Consider the following 21,778-nt stretch of genomic DNA (forward strand, 5'->3'; position numbering starts at 1 on the left):
CAGCCAGATGATGTGTTCGGTGTATACTCTTTTTCCTGTGAGGAACAAGGAAGACAGTTATGGATACTATATCCCACCACTGGCAGGGTCATACGGACTTTTGTATCATTGTTACTCTCCATATTTCTCTTTTATAGCCAATTAAAAACTTTTTTAAAAAGTAGCCACTTGCAGTTCTTAATGTTTTCCTTCCTAGAAGTACTTTCCTGTACCTGCCCTGCTTAGCCAGCAGCAATCAGTCAGAAGTTTAGCTTCAGAAGAGAAGGGGCTGAACTCAGTGGTAGAATGAGTTGCCTGCAGAAGATCAACAGTTCAACTCCAGGCAGAGTCAATACTCTTGTTTATAACCTTGGAAAGCTGCCTCCTGTCAACACAGGTACCAGTCAACTAGATCAGTGTTTCCCAACCTTGGGCCTCCAGCTGTTTTTGAACTACAATTCCCATCATCCCTGACCACTGGTGTTGCTAGCTAGGGGTGATGGGAGTTGTAGTCCAAAAACAGCTGGAGGCCCAAGGTTGGGAAACACTGAACTAGATGGACCAATGCTCTGATTCTATAAAAGGCAGCCTCCTAGAAAACAGGGGAGACCAGTTGTTGTTCCATCATTTCTTACCGCTGGTCATGCCAGCTGGGAATGATGGGAATTGGGAGTCAAATTTGGAGGGTCACAGGTTAGCCACACTTGCTATGAAAAACCATACTGGAGACTTATAAAATCTCTGTAAAATATGAAGGTTGGCTTAATCCCATCCCCCCTTCCTGGTCAGCTTGCTCACATTCAGTGAGTTGTATGTCTTTACAAATTTCTTTCTTTCACACTTTACTCACTTCCACTGTGCAAAGAAAGGCCACACTATGCACATCTACAGAAACTATTATTGATGCCATTTTAATTGTTGGGCTGTTATTTGTTTTTATGAGGAGGAGACCTTGAGTACTGCGTGGGATGTATTCCCAGGTACACTTCAATCAAAACAGAAAAGCTTGCTTAGGACAAACATACCCCATTTCTCACATAACGTGATCTGGTTCTTTCACTCTTCAGCATAATAAACCTGAAAAAATAATGGCTGCCAATCATGTCATTACCACAGGAGCATTAGATGATCTCAGTAGAAAACCACTGTAATTTGAAGTCCTAATACTTTCTTAGTAAGGTAAAGGGTAAAGGGACGTGGACGACTCTGGGGTTGTGGCGCTCATCTCATGGCTGAGGGTGCTCATCTCCTCATGGCTGAGGGAGCTGGTGTACAGCTTCTGGGTCATGTGGCCAGCATGACTAAGCCACTTCTGGCAAACCAGAGCAGCACACGGAAACACCATTTACCTTCCCGCCGGAGCGGTACCTATATATCTACTTGCTTTGACGTACTTTCAAACTGTTAGGTTGGCAGAAGCAGGGACAGAGCAACGGGAGCTCACCCCTTTGTGGGGATTCGAACCGCCGACCTTCTGATCGGCAAGCCCTAGGCTCTGTGGTTTAACCCACAGCGCCACCCGTGTCCTCTAGGTATTACTGAACTTGCAAGGATAAACCCTGAAGTGTATTTTGTGGGGGAAGCCAGGAGTGTTGAAAAGAGTCTCCCAAATAAATATACTCTAACATGGTGGCTGTCTTATAAGGATAGTATGAACTTTGTTTCATTTGTATCAGTAAGACAATAAGGAAATAGAGAGAGTACTCACACAGCAAGAAATATGAAATTTCAATTCTTTATTTTCATGTTCCTAAAAAATGTACAGGGCCCTCAAGCAGCAATTAAGTACATAAAGACTACACACACAGTATTGTCTATGTTTTAATTTTTGCTGGCTATTAAATTATTGCATATGTGCACACACCAATACAATGTAGTCATTGCACCTGTTCAGTAGTATCTTATATGTTCATTTCTTGATTCTCCAACGAATCTAACTTTACTTTAAAAACCGGCTTTCAACCTGGGCTCAGGATCCCATTTGTATTGCAGCGACTTAAGAAAAAGAGAGACCAGTTTTAAGTAGACACACACATCTATCTGGCTTTGTGCCTCTTTCACAGTTTCTACTGATCCAAATTTTGGATATGAGATGGGTTTAGCAGCACATCTTTTACACAGTGCTTTTGATTCCAATAAAGACAAGAGGCAAATATATATATTGCCACTGTCTGGCCCTTATTTGCTACACACCAGACTTTAATCCAAAAGGCCTGGAGCCTACTGAATCCATATGCCAGGCTTGATAATGAAACCCCCTAGCAGTGCGACTATATACATGTCTACTTAGAAGCAAGTCCCATCAAATTCAATGGTAATCAATCCCAGGCAAGTGGGCAAAAGGATTATAGCCATAAGCACTTTTCAACAGCAGCCCAGGCTACCCCAAGCTAACCCTTTCTAGAGTAACAAAACACATGTCTATATTCAGTAAAAGTAGATTAAACTATTTTTATTATAGTATTTGTTTGACCCTATTCTTTTTACTATAGAAACCTCCAACACAAATCTAGTATTATATATAATTAAAATAAAATACTTCCTGATTGGCCCAACTACTTCTTTTGGTCTCATTATTTTAAATATTAATTGCTCCATAAAAAATATACAGTCCACCAACATGGTACAGCTGGTTGCCTTCTACAGCTGGCTACATATTTAAACCGTGCAATTCAGTGCTCACTTATCTAAAGGCTCACCCACACTTAGCTTTTGCCCTGCAGTTTCCAGGCACAGATCCGTGCTTATAAAAGCTCTGTGTCCAAATGTTTGTTTGTTTTACCCCAGAGCTTTCCCCGCAAAAACCTGCTCTTTATTGCTCAATTGGATCAAACGTCAGTTTGTGTTTCCTGCAGATTGCTGTTTGCGCCGATTGAGCTTTAAAGAGCAGGTTTTCACAGGGAAAGCTCTGGGGCAAAAAGGAAGAAAGGTGCTCATACATGGAGCTTTAAAGTGCGGACCGTGCCTGAGAAGAGCAGAGGAAAGGTAAGTGTGGATAAGCCCAAAGTGACAAAAACAAAACAAAAGAATAATAAGAATAAGAATAATAAGAATAATAATACATGCTTCATGGCTTCAGTCACTAAATCTTCAATTTACTGTAGGCTTATGCTGTCTAAACGCTCAAAGGATTTAAGGTTACTTGAATCAATTTTGCTAGACTACCCCCCGCCCTGGTCATCCAAACAAATGTAAGATTTACACTGTCGTTAGAATGAAAAATCTACTCTCCTGACCTTTTATATTGGCACTCTAGTTATATTTGACTGCATGTAGTTCACACAGAGGAGACATGTTGCAGAACACTTACTCCTATCCACTTGGATGCATTTACAGCTGAACACTGACATCCAGTGGATAACCGGGCTAATGCTAGATATACCAAGCCAGGAATGTTCAAGTTTCATCAAGGTAACCCCCTTTTTAGCTCGTTATTAAGGGAGGAGATTGAACCACTGGCTATTTTCATCTCAGGCAGAGTAGGGAATAGTGACAGCAGATTAGTGAGAAAAGGGTGGAAGCAGGGCTCCATGCATCTCTTGTACAACTGAAGCTTTCAAGACAGGGGTTCTAAGAAAAGCAGAATAACTTTCTGTTACATACACCCCTCACAAAAATGATTTTCCTGCAACGTTGCTAGGCTGAAGATAATGGCTTGAAGCTCAATCAAAGTGATTGAGGGAAGGCAACACACTGAAATTCAGCAAGAAAAGGTTTGCCATCCGGGGCACGCTTACTCAGAAATAAATCCCAATAAAATCCATATTCCTGAAGCAACACGGTTCAGTGTAGTTTCCACTGTCCATTGATCAAACTACTTTCTCTCTCTGGATAAGCATTAGCAAGATAGTTTCTTGGCTCAAAAAATTTAACTTGAGAATTAGAGACTGGTCCTTTGTGTCATCTTTCTGAACAGCTGAAAGTGGTGCAAATGCTTCCGGGATTAAACTATACAGTCTATAAGCAAGTTTAAGTAGCGCTCTGTTTAAATAAAGTTGGAAGGTTTAACCCAGTACAGTAACATGAGCAGCAATGAAAGCATCTATGATGCAAGTCAGTAATGTCTGCAGGAACTCATTCTCCACTGCCACTACAGTTATCACACAGGTCTAGCAAGCTTAGTGACCACATCACTACCAACGAGAAGATTAAAAAAAAAAATTGCAAAAGCAAAGAGTCTCTTTGCTAACTGATCTTCTAAACCCCAGAAAGATGAACTTGTACAGTTGTGGGGCTCGGCTGAAAATAACGTGTATCCAGCTGCTGCAAGTTCTTTGTTTTGGCTTGGCAGCTTATGCTAAAAGAGTGAGGCAACTTTAAACTTAAACAGAGCTTCAAGGATTTGCAGTTTTGAGGTAGAGCATCTGGATGAAGGAACTATGTTGGTCAGGCATTTTCATCCACAGTAGTAAGGGATAAACAGGAATCTTTAGTTGCAAAGCACAGCCCACCACAGTATAACTTTGGCAGACCACCAGCCAAATGAATCTCTTTATAGAGATTCCCAGACTCTAGAAAAGGATTTCTTTGCACTCCAGGTGGATATTTTCTAAGCACCCCAGACATACTAGCTCTCTCTTAGCACAAGCCATCTGCTGAAACTTCAGTTGTGGATTTGTACTTACTTCATAGACAACTTTGGGTGGGGGGGGGACTATATGTGATGTACCAACCACTTTGGGTTAGAAGCATGCCCAATGGATTTACACAAGCAAGGAATGCCTTTTCTGATAGAATTTGCGGTATCTGTTAGCTTTTCTGTGTCACTATGACAACTGCAAACAGCATACTGAAAGAACTCTGATGCTCTAGGAAAGAAGAGCGCACCACCCACTTAGGTACCTGATGTGGGTTACATCCATCACTGTTAAGAGAACAAGTAGACACAGTTGCAGAAGTAACTTACAATAGAAGAAAGTCTTGAGTACATATACAATCTTTTCTGCACTGCATGCAATTTTACCTTACTGAATATAAATACACAACTACAGTCAGGTATGCTTTCCACTTTCTCCAAGTATTCAGAAATTAGTACAAAAGTATCTAAATTATAGGAATGATTGCTGCTAGTGATGTCAATCACTGAAACATTAAATATAAGAGACTGCCTGTTACAAATTATTCACAAAAGAGGTAAGAAAGTGTCCAAGATGTCATTAACCATATAAAGTTATGATTGAGAACATGCATAGAAACTTGTTCATCAAAAGCACTAATTGTACTTGACCACATAATTATGACTACCTGTATGTAGAAGACTAAATTTAGTGCCAAAAAGAGTAAGACTTGTTTTATATCTGTATCCAAAATAAAGATTTCCAGTTTTAAGTAATGCCAAATGGGAAAAAAGTACTAGAAAACAGATGTTACAAATGCTGAAAAAAGCTTATTAAAATGTATTTTAAAAACACTTTACAAATTTGTTCTGATGGTTACAGGTTTGAATTTTAAAGAAAGGATCTGTAAAACCACATAGCTACAAACGCCCATGTAAACTTTTCTTCCCAGAAGCATTAAGATGTTCAAGAGTTATTTGTAAAAGACAAAGCATTAACAAAATTAACATCCTTTTCTAACGTTGCTTGTCTGACGTTTCCAGACAAGCAAAGTTCATGCTTATCCTTAAGTTACATGTAATACATTAATTCTGTTGCCTGCGTTTTGCCGATCTCATTTTCTCAAATCGTGACTCCATCTCTTCCAGGACTTTGGGTGTGTATCGTACAACCAGCTTAACTTTTCCTTGAGCAGCTTTTAGCAGTTCCACGGCTTTCTCGTGGTGCTCCCCTTCAACACTCTGAAACAAATATTTCAAAAATTAACCATTCTGTTAGTAAATATATATAAAAAAGCACTCTAATATTCCAACATTGTTATTTATAAGGCTAGCTGAATGACCTCACACAGAAGAGCTAGATTTTATATTGGCTGTATCATAACGTTATCTGTTCTAGGTAATTTGTGGCTTTCAAAATTAAGCACATATTTAAGGGTGGGGGAAAGAAAAGGGCAGTTGCTCTAGGTTTCACTTACAACAGTGCTTCTTGAAATGTCAGTCATGATGTGTAAATGGGTCCTGATGTGTTCCTAGGTAGACTGCTAGACTCCCAAGATTTTCCCACCTTATCAGGGCACAGCCAGATTGCCTGGCAAAGTTAGTTCCCCCAACTGAAGTTACCAGGACCAATGAATGAGTCTATAGAAAGGTAAGGATTGTCTCAGTGCCACCCACCAGCTGGAAGGCTGTGTGGGGACTGGTCAGCTGAGTGTCAATGACTCCTTTAGTCAGCCGCCAAAACAGTTCATTGTGGGAGGACTTGAGTTGCTGTGAGCTATTCCAGTGGCTACCTATTAGGAAAATGGAACAAGGAGCTGCTGGCCGTTGCTACATTGTAACCGCATTTAGGAAAAAAGTAAATGTGCATGCAAAGTAGCGTTGTATGGGGAGAACTGCTTTACCTCAGGTGTTCTGAGGTAACTTGACAGAGAGAACTCAAGGAGTCACAACTAGAAAGGGATGAATCTCTAGTTCCAGTCTCTGTTGTTTTTACATGGGTTCACTCAATCCATGCTTATCATGCCGTTCCCTCCAAAAACAGATTATTTCAAAATGCATTTTGATACATTTTTTGGCACGTTTGGGAAGTGTGAAAACTGGGAGGTGAAGTCTACTCAGCACAGTGGATTAGGTCCTTTCCTATCCAAATTAATACACACACACACACACACACACACACACACACACACACAAAATCAAATTACTGAAGCACAGCCTCATCCTTTCAGGATTTTGCCCCTATACCTTCAGCCTTCATTAATTTTTTTGTATCTTGCCTAGACTGCAAGGACCTCAAAGTAGTATGCATGAGGCTATCTCATTTTATCCTCACAAATCCTGTGAGGTAGGTTAAGCCAAAATATAACTGACAGGTCTCAAGAGTAGAAAATCTTTTTTCATTTAAAGTTGCATAGTATGTAAAATAGTCATTGATGAGAAACTACATATGGGCAGAAACTGCCCATATGCAGTTTCTCATCAATGTCTATTTTACTAACAGACTATTAGTGATAAACTAATTTACTAACATCTTGCTAATGTTATTTCAACAAACTTGGGATCCAATTCTAAAATGTGTATCCCGCTGCTTTATTAATTAAAAATGTTTCCTCACATAACAGCAGGTTTCTATCAGTGCTAGTGAACATAGAATTGCAAATCTCAAACATACTCCATAATATTTTACTCTCCGTTACGATTTGCAAAAGGAAAATATAAACCTGTTTTTTTCATACTGCATAATACACACAAGACCAAGCAATCAACATCCCCTCAATGCCCTCAAGCGGTCACAGGTAGCTACTACAAGTGGAAGTTAAATTCCATCCCTACCACTCCGTTTACAGAAAGAAGCTGGTCTCCACGCTTCAATCCCCCGTGTCTATCAGCAATACCACCTGGGATAATTCGGGATATATAGATTGGAGAATTTTGCTCTTTGCCGCCCATGATGTTGAATCCGAGCCCTTCTTCTGTTTTTGGTAGTTCAACGACTCTGGGATGGGAATGACCCTCACTGGCAGCAAAGGCAGCAACAGTGGCCTGCAAAACATGGAAATCTCATTTTCCTCCCCATAGTTCACAAGGTATGGAATCTTATTCACTGTCTTATCTCAAAGGCAAATATTTCAAAGCATCTAGCTAAATACTGCCAATACAAGTGCATCCCCTGCAAATGTACTTCAGAGTATTTTTAATCTCTGGGCTGCTGTTCTGAAGACGGTTTTTACTCCAAACCATGGGAAAACAAAAGGCAAATAAACCAAACATATTCAATGTTTCACTTATAACTGCATTTTCTTTGATGATACATGGACAAAGGTGAATTATTATTATTATTATTATTATTATTATTATTATTATTATTATTATTATTTTATATCCCGCCCTCCCCAGCCGAAGCCAGGCTCAGAGCGGCTAACAACAGTAAAAATAACACAGTTTACATAAAATCACAATCAATTAATTGAAATACATTCTAAAATCAATTCATTCTAAAATCAATTCAGAGTCAAATTAATGGCAACCATTGGGATAGAGTTCTATGAGGATTACAGAAGGAGGGGGTCAGACTGTGCCTTGGCCAAAGGCTTGGTGGGACAGCTCTGTCTTGCAGGCCCTGCGGAAAGATGTCAAGTCCTGCAGGGCCCTAGTTTGTTGTGACAGAGCGTTCCACCAGATCGGGGCCACGGCTGAAAAAGCCCTGGCTCTGGTTGAGGCCAGCCTAACCTCCCTGTGGCCCAGGATCTCCAAGATGTTTTTATTTGAAGACTGTAAGGTCCTCTGTGGGACATACCAGGAGAGGCGGTCCCGTAGTTATGAGGGTCCCAGGCCATATAGGGCTTTAAAGGTTAAAACCAGCACCTTAAACCTGATCCTGTACTCCACCAGGAGCCAGTGCAGCTGGTGTAACACCGGGTGAATGTGATCCCACGACAAGGACCCTGCAAGGAGTCTCGCCGTGGCATTCTGCACCCACTGGAGTTTCTGGGTCAGTCTCAAGGGCAGCCCCACCTAGAGTGAGTTACAATAACCAAGTCTGGAGGTGACCGTCGTGTGGATCACAGTGGCTAGGTCAGGGTGAGAGAGGTAAGGAGCCAACTGTTTAGCTTGGTGGAGATGAAAAAATGCCACCTTTGTTATAGCTGCAATCTGCGCCTCCATGGAAAGGGAGGTGTCAAAGATTACACCCAAACTCTTAACGGACGGTGCTGGCACTAATTGTGCCCCCGCAAGAGATGGGAGTTCCCCCCCCCCAATCCCATATCGTCTCGACCCAGCCAAAGGACCTCCGTTCCACCTTGTGAGTATTTTGAAAATACACACAAGTTCCTCATAACAAATGCACTACTATGCATTTTTAACTTGGGCACTGGAATCAAGTAAACAAATGTACAAATGAGAGTCATATTACACAACAGAATGCTCTCTAAGCAGAGGCAGTATTCATCACCCTGTCCTGAACCCCCTTCAACATCCTTATAGTAACAGGTGCTGACAATCCCAACCCTCCACATTCTTGTACTGTGGGAACACCAGGCATTTATCCAATGCACTGACTGTTCAGCAAGAATGCTATTTTAGCATCCCATGCATTGGGGTAGGAAGGCAGTCAATAAACATGTAAAAAGCATCCGCATGAGAGTGCATTAGTGAACATTAACTGCTTCAGTGCATTAACAGAAAAACAACAACTTTAAAATAGGGAACTGCTATAGGAAAACTTTGTCTTTGGTAAGGAGCTCTTTCATTCTTCCCAGTTTATCTTAAGCCTACAATTGTTTAAAGTGTTGTTTCACGGATGTACCCACTGAGCTCAAAAGCACAGCTCACTGCAATATTTTCATAGCCTAATACTTCAGCTTTTATAGATCGGAGCTGCCAGTTGAGCTTTAACATATTAATCCTTCCTAAATAGGAGTCTTACCTTGGCTGTGGCATTAGCTCTCACTTCTGGGCTACTGCTGATGTCCACAGTCTCATACACATGCTCATATACCTTTAGAAAGAAAAAAAATCAGGTATGTGGTTTATTGGATAGGGGATGACTAAATCAAACCACATTAATAATATTTCCAAATGAACTGTGTGGATTAACTATAATTTTGCATGCATGCATTGAGTTGTGAATCAGGAAACTTGGTTTGTCATTCACTACAGTCATACCTCATGTTATGTTTGCTTCATGTTATGTTTTTTCAGGTTGCGTCCCGCGGTGACCCGGAAGTACCGGAAAGGGTTACTTCCAGGTTTTACCACTCGCGCATGCGCAGTAGCTCTAGCTCTAAATCATGCTTTGTGCATACGCACAAGTGCCAAATTGCACTGCGCACCTGTGCAGATACAGTGCTTCAGGTTGCGGGCTTTTCATGTTGCGAACGGTCCTCCAGAACAGATCCCGTTCGCAACCAGAGATACCACTGTATTATCTTTTTTCTTGTAATTGCACTTCAACAGAAGGCAATTCCCAGTGTAGCTCCCAAATATTAATGAGGAGACACTGATCTATACCTTCTCCACACACTCCTCAAAAACATACCTCCCGCACAGCATTACAGAATTCACTTTGAAGGACCCTCTGCAAAGCCTGTAGTTTTTGTGGGGGCACTTCTCCGCTCCTTTGCAACTTTTCCAACAACTCAATAGCCCGACAGATGTCTGTAAAAAGAAAGGCAAGGAAAGAACATGAACTACTAAAATCTACTCAGAAGGTAATGATACTGGTTCTGACCATTGAATTGGGCTAGTGAATCAGACCATGTGATCAGCCTATATACCTCAACTGTGTGGGAGCCACTCATAGAAATGTGGCTCCCACGCAGCTAGAGTAACATTCGAAAGCACTCCTTCCCATTCATCTGGAGCAGGAAAAACCCAGTACAGATCTTGTACCAACTTGCTCTTCAATGTTTGTTCTGTGACTAATGAGCATCAGACCAATATACTTGTCAACAAAATCCCAAGGACAGAATCCCAATGATCACCAGCTCTCCTGTTTCAGGCAAACCTTGTTGCTTGCAATGTATACCTACAGTGGTGCCTCGCAAGATGAAAAGAATCCGTTCCGCAAGTCTCTTCGTCTAGCGGTTTTTTCATCTTGCGAAGCAAGCCCATTAGAGGATTAGCGGATTAGCGCTATTAGCGGCTTTTAGCGGCTTAGCGGCTTAGAAGAAGGGGGGGGGGAGTAAGAAAAACTCGCAAGACATTTTCGTCTTGCGAAGCAAGCCCATAGGGAAATTCGTCTTGCGAAGCGCCTCCAAAACGGAAAACCCTTTCGTCTAGCGGGTTTTTCGTCTTGAGAGGCATTCGTCTTGCGGGGCACCACTGTATTAGGGATTCTTTATTACAAATATTTCAGTGGCAGACAAACGTTCATGAAAAACAATCTGGACTCCCTCTACCATTCTTCCTTTGTAATATGCAGATGGAGAATTAAATGCCATCCCAAAGCAGCAGAATAAATATTGTTCTAGGCTCTGTTCAGTGTTCACATGCTTAGATGACAAGGTCTAATACATGAACCGTCTATGCTCCAGATTAGAACATACTCCTGAAGTCGCTAACAGACAATGCACATGGTTCCCAAAGCAGACAGCTCTGTGCAAAATGTTCCCTCGGGGAAGAAAATGTGAATATGGTTGCTGTAACAAGCTTGGGGCCCCTCTCCTGCAAGCAAAACACACTTGAAACTGCTTGAGTAGAGGGAAAGACCACAGAGAACATTTTACCCAAATGATTAAGTTAAAAGGTGGCTCAAGGAGCAGAGGACACTGATAATACCCTTGCATTTGAATAGAAACCAGAGCCTCTGAAAGAGTACATTTCCATAGGATGATCATTGGAACACTGAGAGTCAGGCACTGACCATTATGCAATGAACTGTTGACAGGAAGCTAAGTACAAATGTTATTGCTGCCGGATACATCTGCCATCTCAACTTCATGGAAACACATGGCATTTTAACTGTTTCTCCACTATCAATTCTAACATCTTCCTTAAATATTTGCTTCCACAACCAAGCACTCACTACGAAGCATGGAAAAAATTAAGTCATCTGTTGTTGCCTCTGCTACCCATCAAAACAACAACTTAGCAAAAAAATTGTAATTCCTAAAGCTTAGTCTCTGAAGATTAGAAATAAAAACACAGCCTTTGCATGACAAAGAGCAGAGCCAGCAGCTGAGTCCAAGCATCCAATTTTTATTTTTATTTGCAAATATTACTTAATTTTCCTTGAATGACTGAGGAGCAAAGGATAAAATGTTGTTCAAAACATATATGGTTACAATAAGCCACTACTGTATAATGAATGTTAGAAGTTTCAAAAACAAACAAACCCAGCCATATTTGGAAAACTAAAACATGACAACTGATTGTCAGTTATATGGGTTACACAACATCCATTCATGGGAGAATATCATCATGACTTTAACAGGCTCATTACACCCTCCCTTCTATTTCTGAGAATTCCTGGGTTGTTAGACCCAAAAGGTCAATTGTTACTTAAGAGTTCCTATTGAATTTTGCCTAGCATGGACGTTTTGAAAACAGTACTCTCCAAGAATTAAAATTAGGCAAGAAGAATTTCCCAGAGGTGTTTGCACATTCCCTATCCTTTTTTCAGTGTGAGCTGGTGACCCAGTTCTGTTTGGAATCATGCATGTACAAAGGGGGGAAATGTTTCTGGGAGTGGCAAGAGATTTAAAGGCTGAACATCATATGTCGAACACTACTTTTGGGGTGGGCTTGAGCAGCAAAGTCATGCAGGGTGCAGTGCTTAAAGTTGCACATACAGTACAGCAAGCTGCATGGGTGATGCTGTTTGACTTCATTCCATAACTAATGAAGAGGTCAGTCATCAGTGATACTAAATCTTGTCCTCTGTCATAGCTTTACACAGACACTACGTTTTAACCTGCTATTTCCTTTTTCTTTATCTGAACTGTTCCCTCATAAAACACAGGATTCCCCCCACCCCCGGGAGCTTGAGACATCAATACTTTGACAATTGACTCAAAAATAGCCTACTTGGTCATTATTTGCTAAGTTTAGTTTCTACTGAAATACTGTTAAGATACAATGTACATTTGTTCAACAGCAAAGTAACAATCATTCTGTTTTCTTAAAAATGTAATCATTTGTATCAGCAATTCTGTGAAAACTTTGTATCAGCAATTCTACGAACCTGCCCAAACCCCGTGATCAACAACTGAGACCCTTCTTCATGAGCAGTGCTAGAAATTCGCCAAGCGTCAGGCATGTTTTGCAACTCCAAATGTGACCATGTGGAGATATCTGAATGCCAGGTTGGCGAATGACATCTCCATCTGGCTGCCCACTCCAGCTTTCTTAAGCAGGTAGGCAGAAAAACTTAATTGCATTTATATCCCACCTTTCTCTCTAAGGAGTACATGGTTCACCCCCTCAGTTAATCCCCACAACAATCCTGGGAGGTATGTTAAGAGCCTGTGACCGGCTCAGGGTCACCCAGTGAGCTTCATGACTGAGAGGGGATTTGAACCCTGGTCTCCCAATCTGACTATCTAACCATTACACTGGCTTCCTAAAGTACTTCTGCTATGAGGCAGCTATACAAATTAAGTGGGTAAATAAATATAGGAAAGCAAAATGTCATTTGGAGAAGGATTTGAAATATTTTCCTTGAAGCTTGAATTTGCTTTATTCTGGATTGTTTTATTTGATGTTTTAATGTATTGTAATGTGCTTTGAGATTTTTTCTTTAAAATATAAAGTGATACAGAAATGACTAATGCTGCTGCTGATAATAATCATCATCATCATCATCATCATCATCATCATTGTAAACAAAAAAAAGACACCTATGTATTCTGTTTTGGTGGCCGTAACTAGGTTTAAGGTGTCATTTAGTGATTAGCTTATATATCTGAGTTTCTAAGGCAACAAGGCCAACAGTGATTTAATGCCTAATGAGATATTTGAACCTTCATCTACCAGGTGCAAGTTAAAGAACCACACAAGCTCTAAGGAATACACACACACAAAATACCATATATTTATAAGTAACATATGTGCATTACAGTTCAGGATAACTCAGAGCTTAAAGCCTAAAACCTGTTTAATCACACCAGTTTACCTAAAAGTTTGGGGACATGCAGCAGTTCTTAAGATTCAGTACCTAGCCTTTCCTGTAAAACTCAGCTCAATGAGGACTGAGCATTTTCAGTGACCACAGAATGTTGACCAAATGGGGGCAGGGGGTGGGTGGGTGTGTAGGAGCAGAGTATAGCTGGCTGGTTCCTAGAACCCCTTGCTATGAGCACTCAAAGTGGCAACATTTTGCTGCAGCGCTGTAAAAAAATTAACCCGCTAAATTTGATTCTGTGCCTAGGAATCTGTTATTTCGGTCTGCATTAGCATTATGCAGCCGCAGAGAACCCTCTCCCCCTCACAGAGCAACAGTTCCTGGAGTTCCCAGGGAAGACATACTGACTGTTAAATCACTCTGAGAACTGCACATCCCTCAGGAGAAGAGGTGGTATCCGAAAAGCACTCAGCACTCTTAGCCCACGACACTTCCCAGTCCCAGGATTCTTTGGGGGAAACCATGATCGTTTAAAGCAGTATGATGCTCTTTAAATGTATAGTGCAGATGGAGGCCTAGATGCTTCTAGGCTCATAAATTAGACCCTCCCAACTAACTATACCTAGTAGCAGCTCACAGTGCATTTTCCACCGAGGCCTAAGAACTCCGATTTAAAACTTCCATAACTTTACACCCAATATTGGCACCCAGAGAACCGGCTGGCTCCTTCCGAGAGCAGCAGCCCAACCTGAACTTCCACGGGGGCCTTGTGTTGTCCATTAGCCTCCTGGCGCACCCCGACCCACAGGGGAGCGCGCAAGCCACGGTCCGGGCTGGCTCAGCCCCAGCTGACCCGGACCAGGCAGAGAAAGAAGAAGCCGAGGCTGCTTTGACAGACGGGCGGAGGGCGGGAGCCAAGAACAGAAGAAGATCCCCGCCGGGCCGGACGCCACGCCCCCATCTGGTTCTCTCCGGGCAGCCGCGCGCTCCCCACTTGCGACGGCCATCCCAGCTAGTAAGCCTGGCACTTCTCTAATCCTCTTCTTAAGCCACCTAAGCTGGAGCACTGCTGCGGAGGAGGATCTCTGGGGGGGGGGGAGGGGAGAGGCAAGGGCACCCCCTCTCCCCACTCTTGGCGGAGGCTTGCGGGGCTGCTCTTGCTGCGGGCAAGGAGTTGCGCCTACCCTGACCAGCCTCAGGACCTAATACAGTAAGGCTTTGGGGCTTAGCCTGCCTGCCTGCTCCCCAAGGCGAAGACACACGTCGCCCCTGCAGGGCATCGCTCAGTAGATCCGGCTCTCCAGTGGCTGCAGCCCAGGGCAGCCGTTCCCCGCCCGCCCGCCCGCCCGCCCGCCCGCCCGCCCGCCTGCCTGCCTGCCTGCCTGCCTTTGCTCTCACCTCTCTCCAGCCGCACCGGCTCCCCCAGCGCCGCCATCTTCTCCTTCCCCAGCTGCTCTCGGGGAAGTGACGCCGGGCAAGAGGCGGCGCTGCTTTCAGGACGCGCCGAGGCGAAGGAGGGGCGAAGGCCGCGGCTTTCCCCGGCTCTCGCCGGAACTAGCGAGGCGCGCGAGGGGGTGGCGCGTCGGGTGCTCTCGTTCGGCCTCTTAGGTAGGCGGGCGGGATTCCCGAGCCCGTTCGCGCTTGCCGGGCGAGATAGGCAGGCAACGCAGAGAGAATTCGGCTCCCGCAGTTTCGAGCCAGATGCCTTGAGGGCAGGAGTGCCAGACTGGTATGCTGAGGGCGACGCTTTGCACGGCGAGTCCCAAGACCAGAGGAGCCAACTCCTAGGGGTTTAGGTCCCTTTGGCCCCCCCGGTAAAATATTTGAGGGCCCCCAAAGTTGATGGACATTGCCATTCAAAAAGTGTGATCGATGATGCAGGGCGGACCTTACCAGGGCCCATGGGCATAGCCAGTATTTATGTTAGGGGGAGCAGAACAGAACTATCACCAATGCAGTTGGTCAGTTGGTTAAGTATTTTTATTTATTTACTTGATTTAGGGGGGCAGTTGCCCCCCTGGCTGCCCCCCTATATTTTATTCGAGTTGGGACCCCTGCCCAAAATGATAGTGTGGAACTTGTCGGTGAAGTCCAACCCAGCAACTCTATTCCACAGCCTCGCTTTGAAATCTTTGGTAACTTTGAACTCTTTGTTTCCTGGAAAACTGAAATACTGGCTTCAAAAGGTCTTTAGACTCACTAGGTGTGTGCCCCTTCAGCATGTCTGTCTCAGTGTGGAGGTAAAGTAAAAGGTAAAGGACCCCTGGACAGTTAAGTCCAGTCAAAGGCGACTATGGGGTGTGGCACTCATCTTGCTTCAGGCCGAGGGAGCTGGTGTTTGTCCACAGACAGCTTTCCAGGTCATGTGGCCAGCATGACTAAACTGCTTCTAGTGCAACTGAACACCGTGGCAGAAGCCAGAGTGCACGGAAACGCCGTTTCTAGGTTGGCCGAAGCTGGAACAGATCACCTTGTTGCACGGATTCAAACTGCTGACCTTCCGATCAGCAAGCCCAAGAGGCTCAGTGGTTTAGACTATAGTGCCATCCTCTCCCTGTGAAAACAAAGTAATGGAATCATCATCCTAGAGATAATAGTCCTGTTCAGAGAGTCGCATCCATGTGTACAGTAAATTTGTGGAATGGAGAGGGGAACCTCATTTGCTGGCCCCACCCTTAAGTGGCCATGTGTTCTATTTGCCCCCAACATCTGTGTGATGTGTCAAAAGGGAGCCTTATTTCTTATCCAAAAAATCAACATAAATGGCATCTATAAAACTACAGATGCACTAGCTTTTGGAACATGCGAATGTCATGCCCCTAATACAATGGTGGCACAGGTAAACTTCAATACGGATTATGGTGCCAAGCCCTAACACACAACACAAGGATGTTGTGAGGGCAGCCCAGATAACATTTGCAAAGTGCAGCCTATCCAAAAATGCCATCAGTGTGGTCTTGTGGGTGGAGAATTAGTTAAACTTTGAGTAATCTGAGTTCATATTCCACAATACGCCCCATGCTTTTCAACTATTTTTCTTCAGGAGTAAAAATCACCATACTATCGAAAGATGATGAATGTTTAAAGTGGCAATCCTATGTCTACTTCCTGAAGCTGGGTAGCCAATGTGGTGCCTGGCTCCACTGCCCAATGTTGCTGGACTCAAGCTGACATCAGCCTCCGCCAGCCTGGCCAGTGGTTGGGCATGATGGGAAGTAGAGTCCAACAACATCTGGAGGTCACCATATTAGCCTTCCAAGTCCTTGGAACTGAGTTCTGTTGGACTAAGTTCTGAGTAAATGTGCATAAGATTGGCTACACATCTGCTGCCTGTACGAGGGATGCTTTTTGCTAATACTGAATCAATCCCTCCTTGATGCACATGGCTATGTCCTCAGTACTATGCCTGCTGGCTGTATGTGTGATGCACTTTTCCCTGAGTGCTTCATCTGTCGTCAATTTAATCTTAGTGTGTGGGGCGAGTTTCTTCTGTGTTGTTAAAGTGATCAAAGCATCGGGTGCAAGAAGGACAAACCCATTGCATGCCAAAGCTTTTTTTTTTTTTTTTACAGAAATGGGTGTGGACTAGGGTCTGCCTGGAGGGCATGTGCTTATGTGTTGTTAATTTCATCCCAAAGTATTTGAACTCTTGTTTGAAAGCACATGCTTTGGTTTAATAAATGACACGACCAAGATGCCCACTACTAGCCCTTATACATCCAGAGGGATTCCCAGCTTCTGGGATTCATTTTAAGGTTGTCACTCCTTCAGTTGTGTGATGGAGCATTCTGCTATGTGCCTTTCAATGAGACATTCAAATGTGAAGGAATTTATGTGAATGAACAAAGTCAAATCACAAACACGTTTTCGGCCAGGGACATGCTGGGACTGAAAACACTATAAAATGTTTCTGTAATATAATCCAGATGTTTGCACTTTATGGTGTTCCATGAGCTAACTGCCAGTTTGCTTTGGCAATGGTGTCCTTTTTAGGAACCTGCAGCTGATGTGTGGACATACAAAATTAGCTGGTAGTATAAAATCCAGATATGTACATCCTCTACACCATACATTTCATAAAATCATAGAACTGTAGAGTTGGAAGGGACCAGGAGGGTCATTTAGTCTATCCACCTGCAATGCAGGAATCTTTTCCCAATCTGGGGCTCGAACCCACGCCCCTAAGATTAAGAGACTCATGCTCTACCAACTGAGCCATCTCATTTAAAGCACTTCCAATGTATATTTAAAGCACATGGTCCCCCCCCCCCCAATCCTAGGCACTGTAGTTTGGCACTAGGAATTGTAGCTCTGTGAGGGGCAAACTACAGTCCCCAGGATTCTGTGCAGGAATCATGTGATTTTAATGTCCATTTGATGTGCTTTCAATGTATGGTGTGGATTGTGATCCACAAACCACCAAAGCCAGAGTAGTTTCCCGCAGATCACAGTACAAGCTACAACAGGACCAATTTATGACCAAGGAATTCATTCTCATGAACACTTTAGTGTTCTCCCTACCTCTGCATTACATAGTAGCAAGGCAGGTGTGCTCCTATACCATCCTGGGCTGAATTCAGTACAGGTTCTCTTTTAACAAGCTACTGCAAGCGCTTCAGCAGCTATATTTGTATTGCCATGTCAAAAAGTGGGGAAGGGCTTGAAGAGTTTGCATACAAAAGGCCCCAGGTTCGATCATGACATCTTCAGGTAGGACTGAGGACTTCTGACTGAAACTCCAGAAAGCTGCTATGAGTTAGTGTTAACAACGCCCAGCTAAATGGACCAATGGTCTGACTCAGTAGAAGGCAGCTTCCTGTGTTCTAAGGTGATCTACATCAGGCATAGGCAAACTCGGCTCTCCAGATGTTTTGGGACTACAACTCCCGTCATCCCTGACCACTGGTCCTGTTAGCTAGGGATGATGGGAGTTGTAGTCCCAAAACATCTGGAGGCCAAGTTTACCTATGCCTGATCTACATGATCTCTCTGTGCTGACATGGCTGAGATTAATCAGGTGCTTGATTCTCTACCTCTTTCCTGTGGCCCCCATGACCTATACTGGTAACTGTATGATAAAAATATATGTTGAGTTGACTCATGTAAAAATAACTGTATAATACAGCCATGGGGGTGGCACTGTGGTCTAAACCGATCAGTTGGTCAGCGGTTTGAATCCCCGCTATAGGATGAGCTCCCGTTGCTTGGTCCCAGCTTCTGCCAACCTAGCAGTTCAAAAGCATGTCAAAGTGCAAGTAGATAAATAGGTACCACTCCAGCAGGAAGGTAAACAGCGTTTCCGTGCACTGCTCTGGTTTCCCCAGAAGTGGCTTAGTCATGCTGGCCATGTGACCCGGAAAAACTGTCTGTGGACAAATGCCGGCTCCCTCAGCCGGTAAAGCGAGATGAGCGCCACAACCCCAGAGTCATTCGCGACTGGACTCAACTGTCAGGGGTCCTTTACTTTTACCTTACTGTTATTGTGTCTTGATTCAGTCATCTTGCAACTGAACCCATATTGAACATTGCAATAAATACTGAATGTTTATTCAGTATGTTTACTCAAAAGTAAATCCCACTGAGTTCAAAGGGACTCCTTAGTAAGTGTGTTTAGGATTGTAGCCTTAATGTGCTGCCTCTTGAGCAACTTGGGGCAGCTCTGAGACAACAGAAGCAATGCAGGCTTGAGCTGAAAACAAAACATACTGTTCGTTAAGAGGCACATGGGCACATGCTTGGCTGCAGCTAAATCTGTTAAGAACTCTTCCAAAGTTACAACTTGCTTGCGTCATGCCAAGAAGAAATTTTGAGCCTCTTCTCACTAGATTGAAACACATTTAATTGATCTTGAAAGGTCATCCTGTGCCTCCAGAAATGTTAATCAAGAGTTTTGTGGGATTGCCCCCAGTACAGAGGGAGTCTTCCATATGCCCCAGCAGAATACACTGATCTGAGTAAAAGAATGTAGAACACGGGTGTCAAACACAAGGTCCGCGGGCCGAATCCGGCCCGCCAGACCTCGTCATGTGGCCCGTGTAGCCGCCGCCGGCCGCCAGCCTTCACCTTTTATTCTCACTTTTTTTTTGACACAAGAAAGCCGCCTTTTCAGCGCATGCGCGGCAGCCTACAAGCCAGAGACCGTCTGCCCTCTAGCAGCGCCGGCCGTTCTACACAGGAAACCTCCACTTTACATGCATTCAGGAAACCTCCACTTGTTTTTATATTGAACGCATGCCATCCTGTGATGTGACAGATCCAACGGCTGCCTGAACCCTTCTCTCCTGTACTGTAAGTATATATGATGTTAACGCCTTGTGTTTGCCATATGTGTAATAAACAGTGTTTGGCAATATTTGTATGTTTTTTAAAAAATTACTGTCTGTTACCAAAAATCATTTTTCAATAAATTGTACAATAATTGTACATTTGAATATCTACTTTATTCTGACTATGTTTCTGCTTTCAGAGCTAGTTACATTATTACAAAAAACAGTAATAATTGAATGCAGTGACAATAATTTATGATAATAAAGATTGGACACATAGTCCTACAGATACAACCGGCCCTTTGAGGGTGACCAAACTGCTGATGCGGCCCCCGATGAATTTGAGTTTGACACCCCTGATGTGGAAGAAATGTTGGCATTGTACTCAAGTTTGGCAGAATGCTCATTCAAGCAGGTGAAAATGGTTGGGAACTGGATGGGATATCTCAGGGTAGGGTTTTTTGTTTTTTTTATAACCGTCTTGGGTATGTGGATCTGAATGCTATTTTAAAAAAATTAAAAACCTGCCTACATTGCAACTCATTTTTGTCCCGGCTTAGCCCACTTTTTTATTATTTTTAGCTGTCTTACAATTACTACAGCATAGTCAAACTCAGGCTTCTGAGAATTTGGTCCCAGTTTTTGTTTACAACCTTACTTATTGGCAGAACCCAGAATAAGTTTCAGCACTTGCTTTGCTTGCACAGTCTCACAGATGAATTGATGACACCCCATAGTAGAGGCCACCGTTTTGTGCATGCTTTGGGAAGTGTTTAAGGATTCGTCATGCATATGTTCATGTGGACACCTGGCCTCACGTCACATAGCAGATTTCTGCACTGCTACACATCAGAGAAAATGCCTTATGATTAATCTGAAGTGCCGACTGATTTGCATGTAAGAAGAACCCAGCATTTTGTTATATGCCACAAAATGCTTCTCTTGATTAATTTTGCACAGAGATTGACTGGCACAAGCTCATTTAGAGAGTTTTCACATTCACTTCTGGCAAGTGTGGGAGTGCACAGCGGACATATGGAAGGACCTTTTTGTGCATCAGCTGTTGGAATTTATGTCATTATGATGCTTTTCTCCCTTCTGTGCACATGAAAACTCTGATTGATATGATAAATGACTGGTATGATAATACTGACACAGAAGAACTTGCCGATTCCTTGGAGAAGGTTCTAAAAGACTTTGGATGGGAATGTTAATTAACTTTCACTTTCAACCATGTAGTTTCTTAACTCTTTATTTATAGGATCATAGAGTTGTAAGGCTGCCAGTGGATAATCAAAGCCAATGTCCCTCCAGATTCACTCTGAAGCAGGGTATCTTAAACCTGAATCGTCATTTATAGGCCCTACCTTTCCTTGAAATGTCCCTGGAAGGAAAAATCTGGTACCAAAATTTCACCATAAACCAGGAGCTTCAATAAAAGATAAACATGAACATAGCAACAGCATAAAACTAAGCATTTCTGAATGCCTGTGCAAAGAAAGACCTCCCCCCCCCCCAGCTTCCATCAGGAAGTGAAAGATGTGCCTCTAGGGCTAGATTATTCCAGAGATGGGTTGCCACCATGGATAATTTTCTCTCCCTTGTACCTCAACTGGGGCTGTGACCCGTAAGAGAACCCCTCCTGAGCAGCATGATATGGGGTGAGGCATTCCTTCAGCCCCAAGTCATTTAGCGCTTTATAAGTCAAATTAACACTGTGACTTGGCCTCCAAAGCATATAGTCTGCCAATGCAGTTCCCTCAATACCTGTGTTATGTAGGCTCATCTAGAAGTACCAGTTAATATCCAAGCAGCTGCATCGAGCACTAGTTGCAGCTTCTGGACTGTCTTCAAGGGTAGCCCTACAGGAAGCGTATTACAATAATCTAATCTGAAGAATAGGTAACTGTG

The 21,778-nt window shown here is 43.3% G+C and overlaps 1 protein-coding gene across 1 annotated transcript; it reads right to left on the reverse strand.

The window, feature by feature from the left end:
* Positions 1-1,700: 1,700 nt before the first annotated feature.
* On the reverse strand, positions 1,701-15,159 carry LIN7C (lin-7 homolog C, crumbs cell polarity complex component). The gene is made up of 5 exons (XM_081836397.1): positions 15,000-15,159; positions 10,077-10,195; positions 9,465-9,536; positions 7,370-7,579; positions 1,701-5,776 (listed from the first exon to the last, which is right to left on the reverse strand). Exons 1-5 carry the CDS (start codon positions 15,034-15,036, stop codon positions 5,621-5,623), a joined length of 594 nt encoding a protein of 197 aa, XP_081692523.1. The 5' UTR covers positions 15,037-15,159; the 3' UTR covers positions 1,701-5,620.
* Positions 15,160-21,778: the final 6,619 nt, after the last annotated feature.

Source organism: Podarcis erhardii (assembly GCF_964252035.2).
Source record: "Podarcis erhardii genome assembly, chromosome: 1".
NCBI classification, from domain to species: domain Eukaryota; kingdom Metazoa; phylum Chordata; class Lepidosauria; order Squamata; family Lacertidae; genus Podarcis; species Podarcis erhardii.

Coding starts and splice junctions, on each gene's coding strand:
- LIN7C (XM_081836397.1), bottom strand. CDS start 15,036: ATGGCGGCGCTGGGGGAGCCGGTGCGGCTGGAGAGAG. Junction 10,196..14,999: donor GCCGGTGCGGCTGGAGAGAG/GTGAGAGCAAAG, acceptor TTCTTTTTACAG/ACATCTGTCGGGCTATTGAG. Junction 9,537..10,076: donor TCTGTAATGCTGTGCGGGAG/GTATGTTTTTGA, acceptor TTCTTTCTAAAG/GTATATGAGCATGTGTATGA.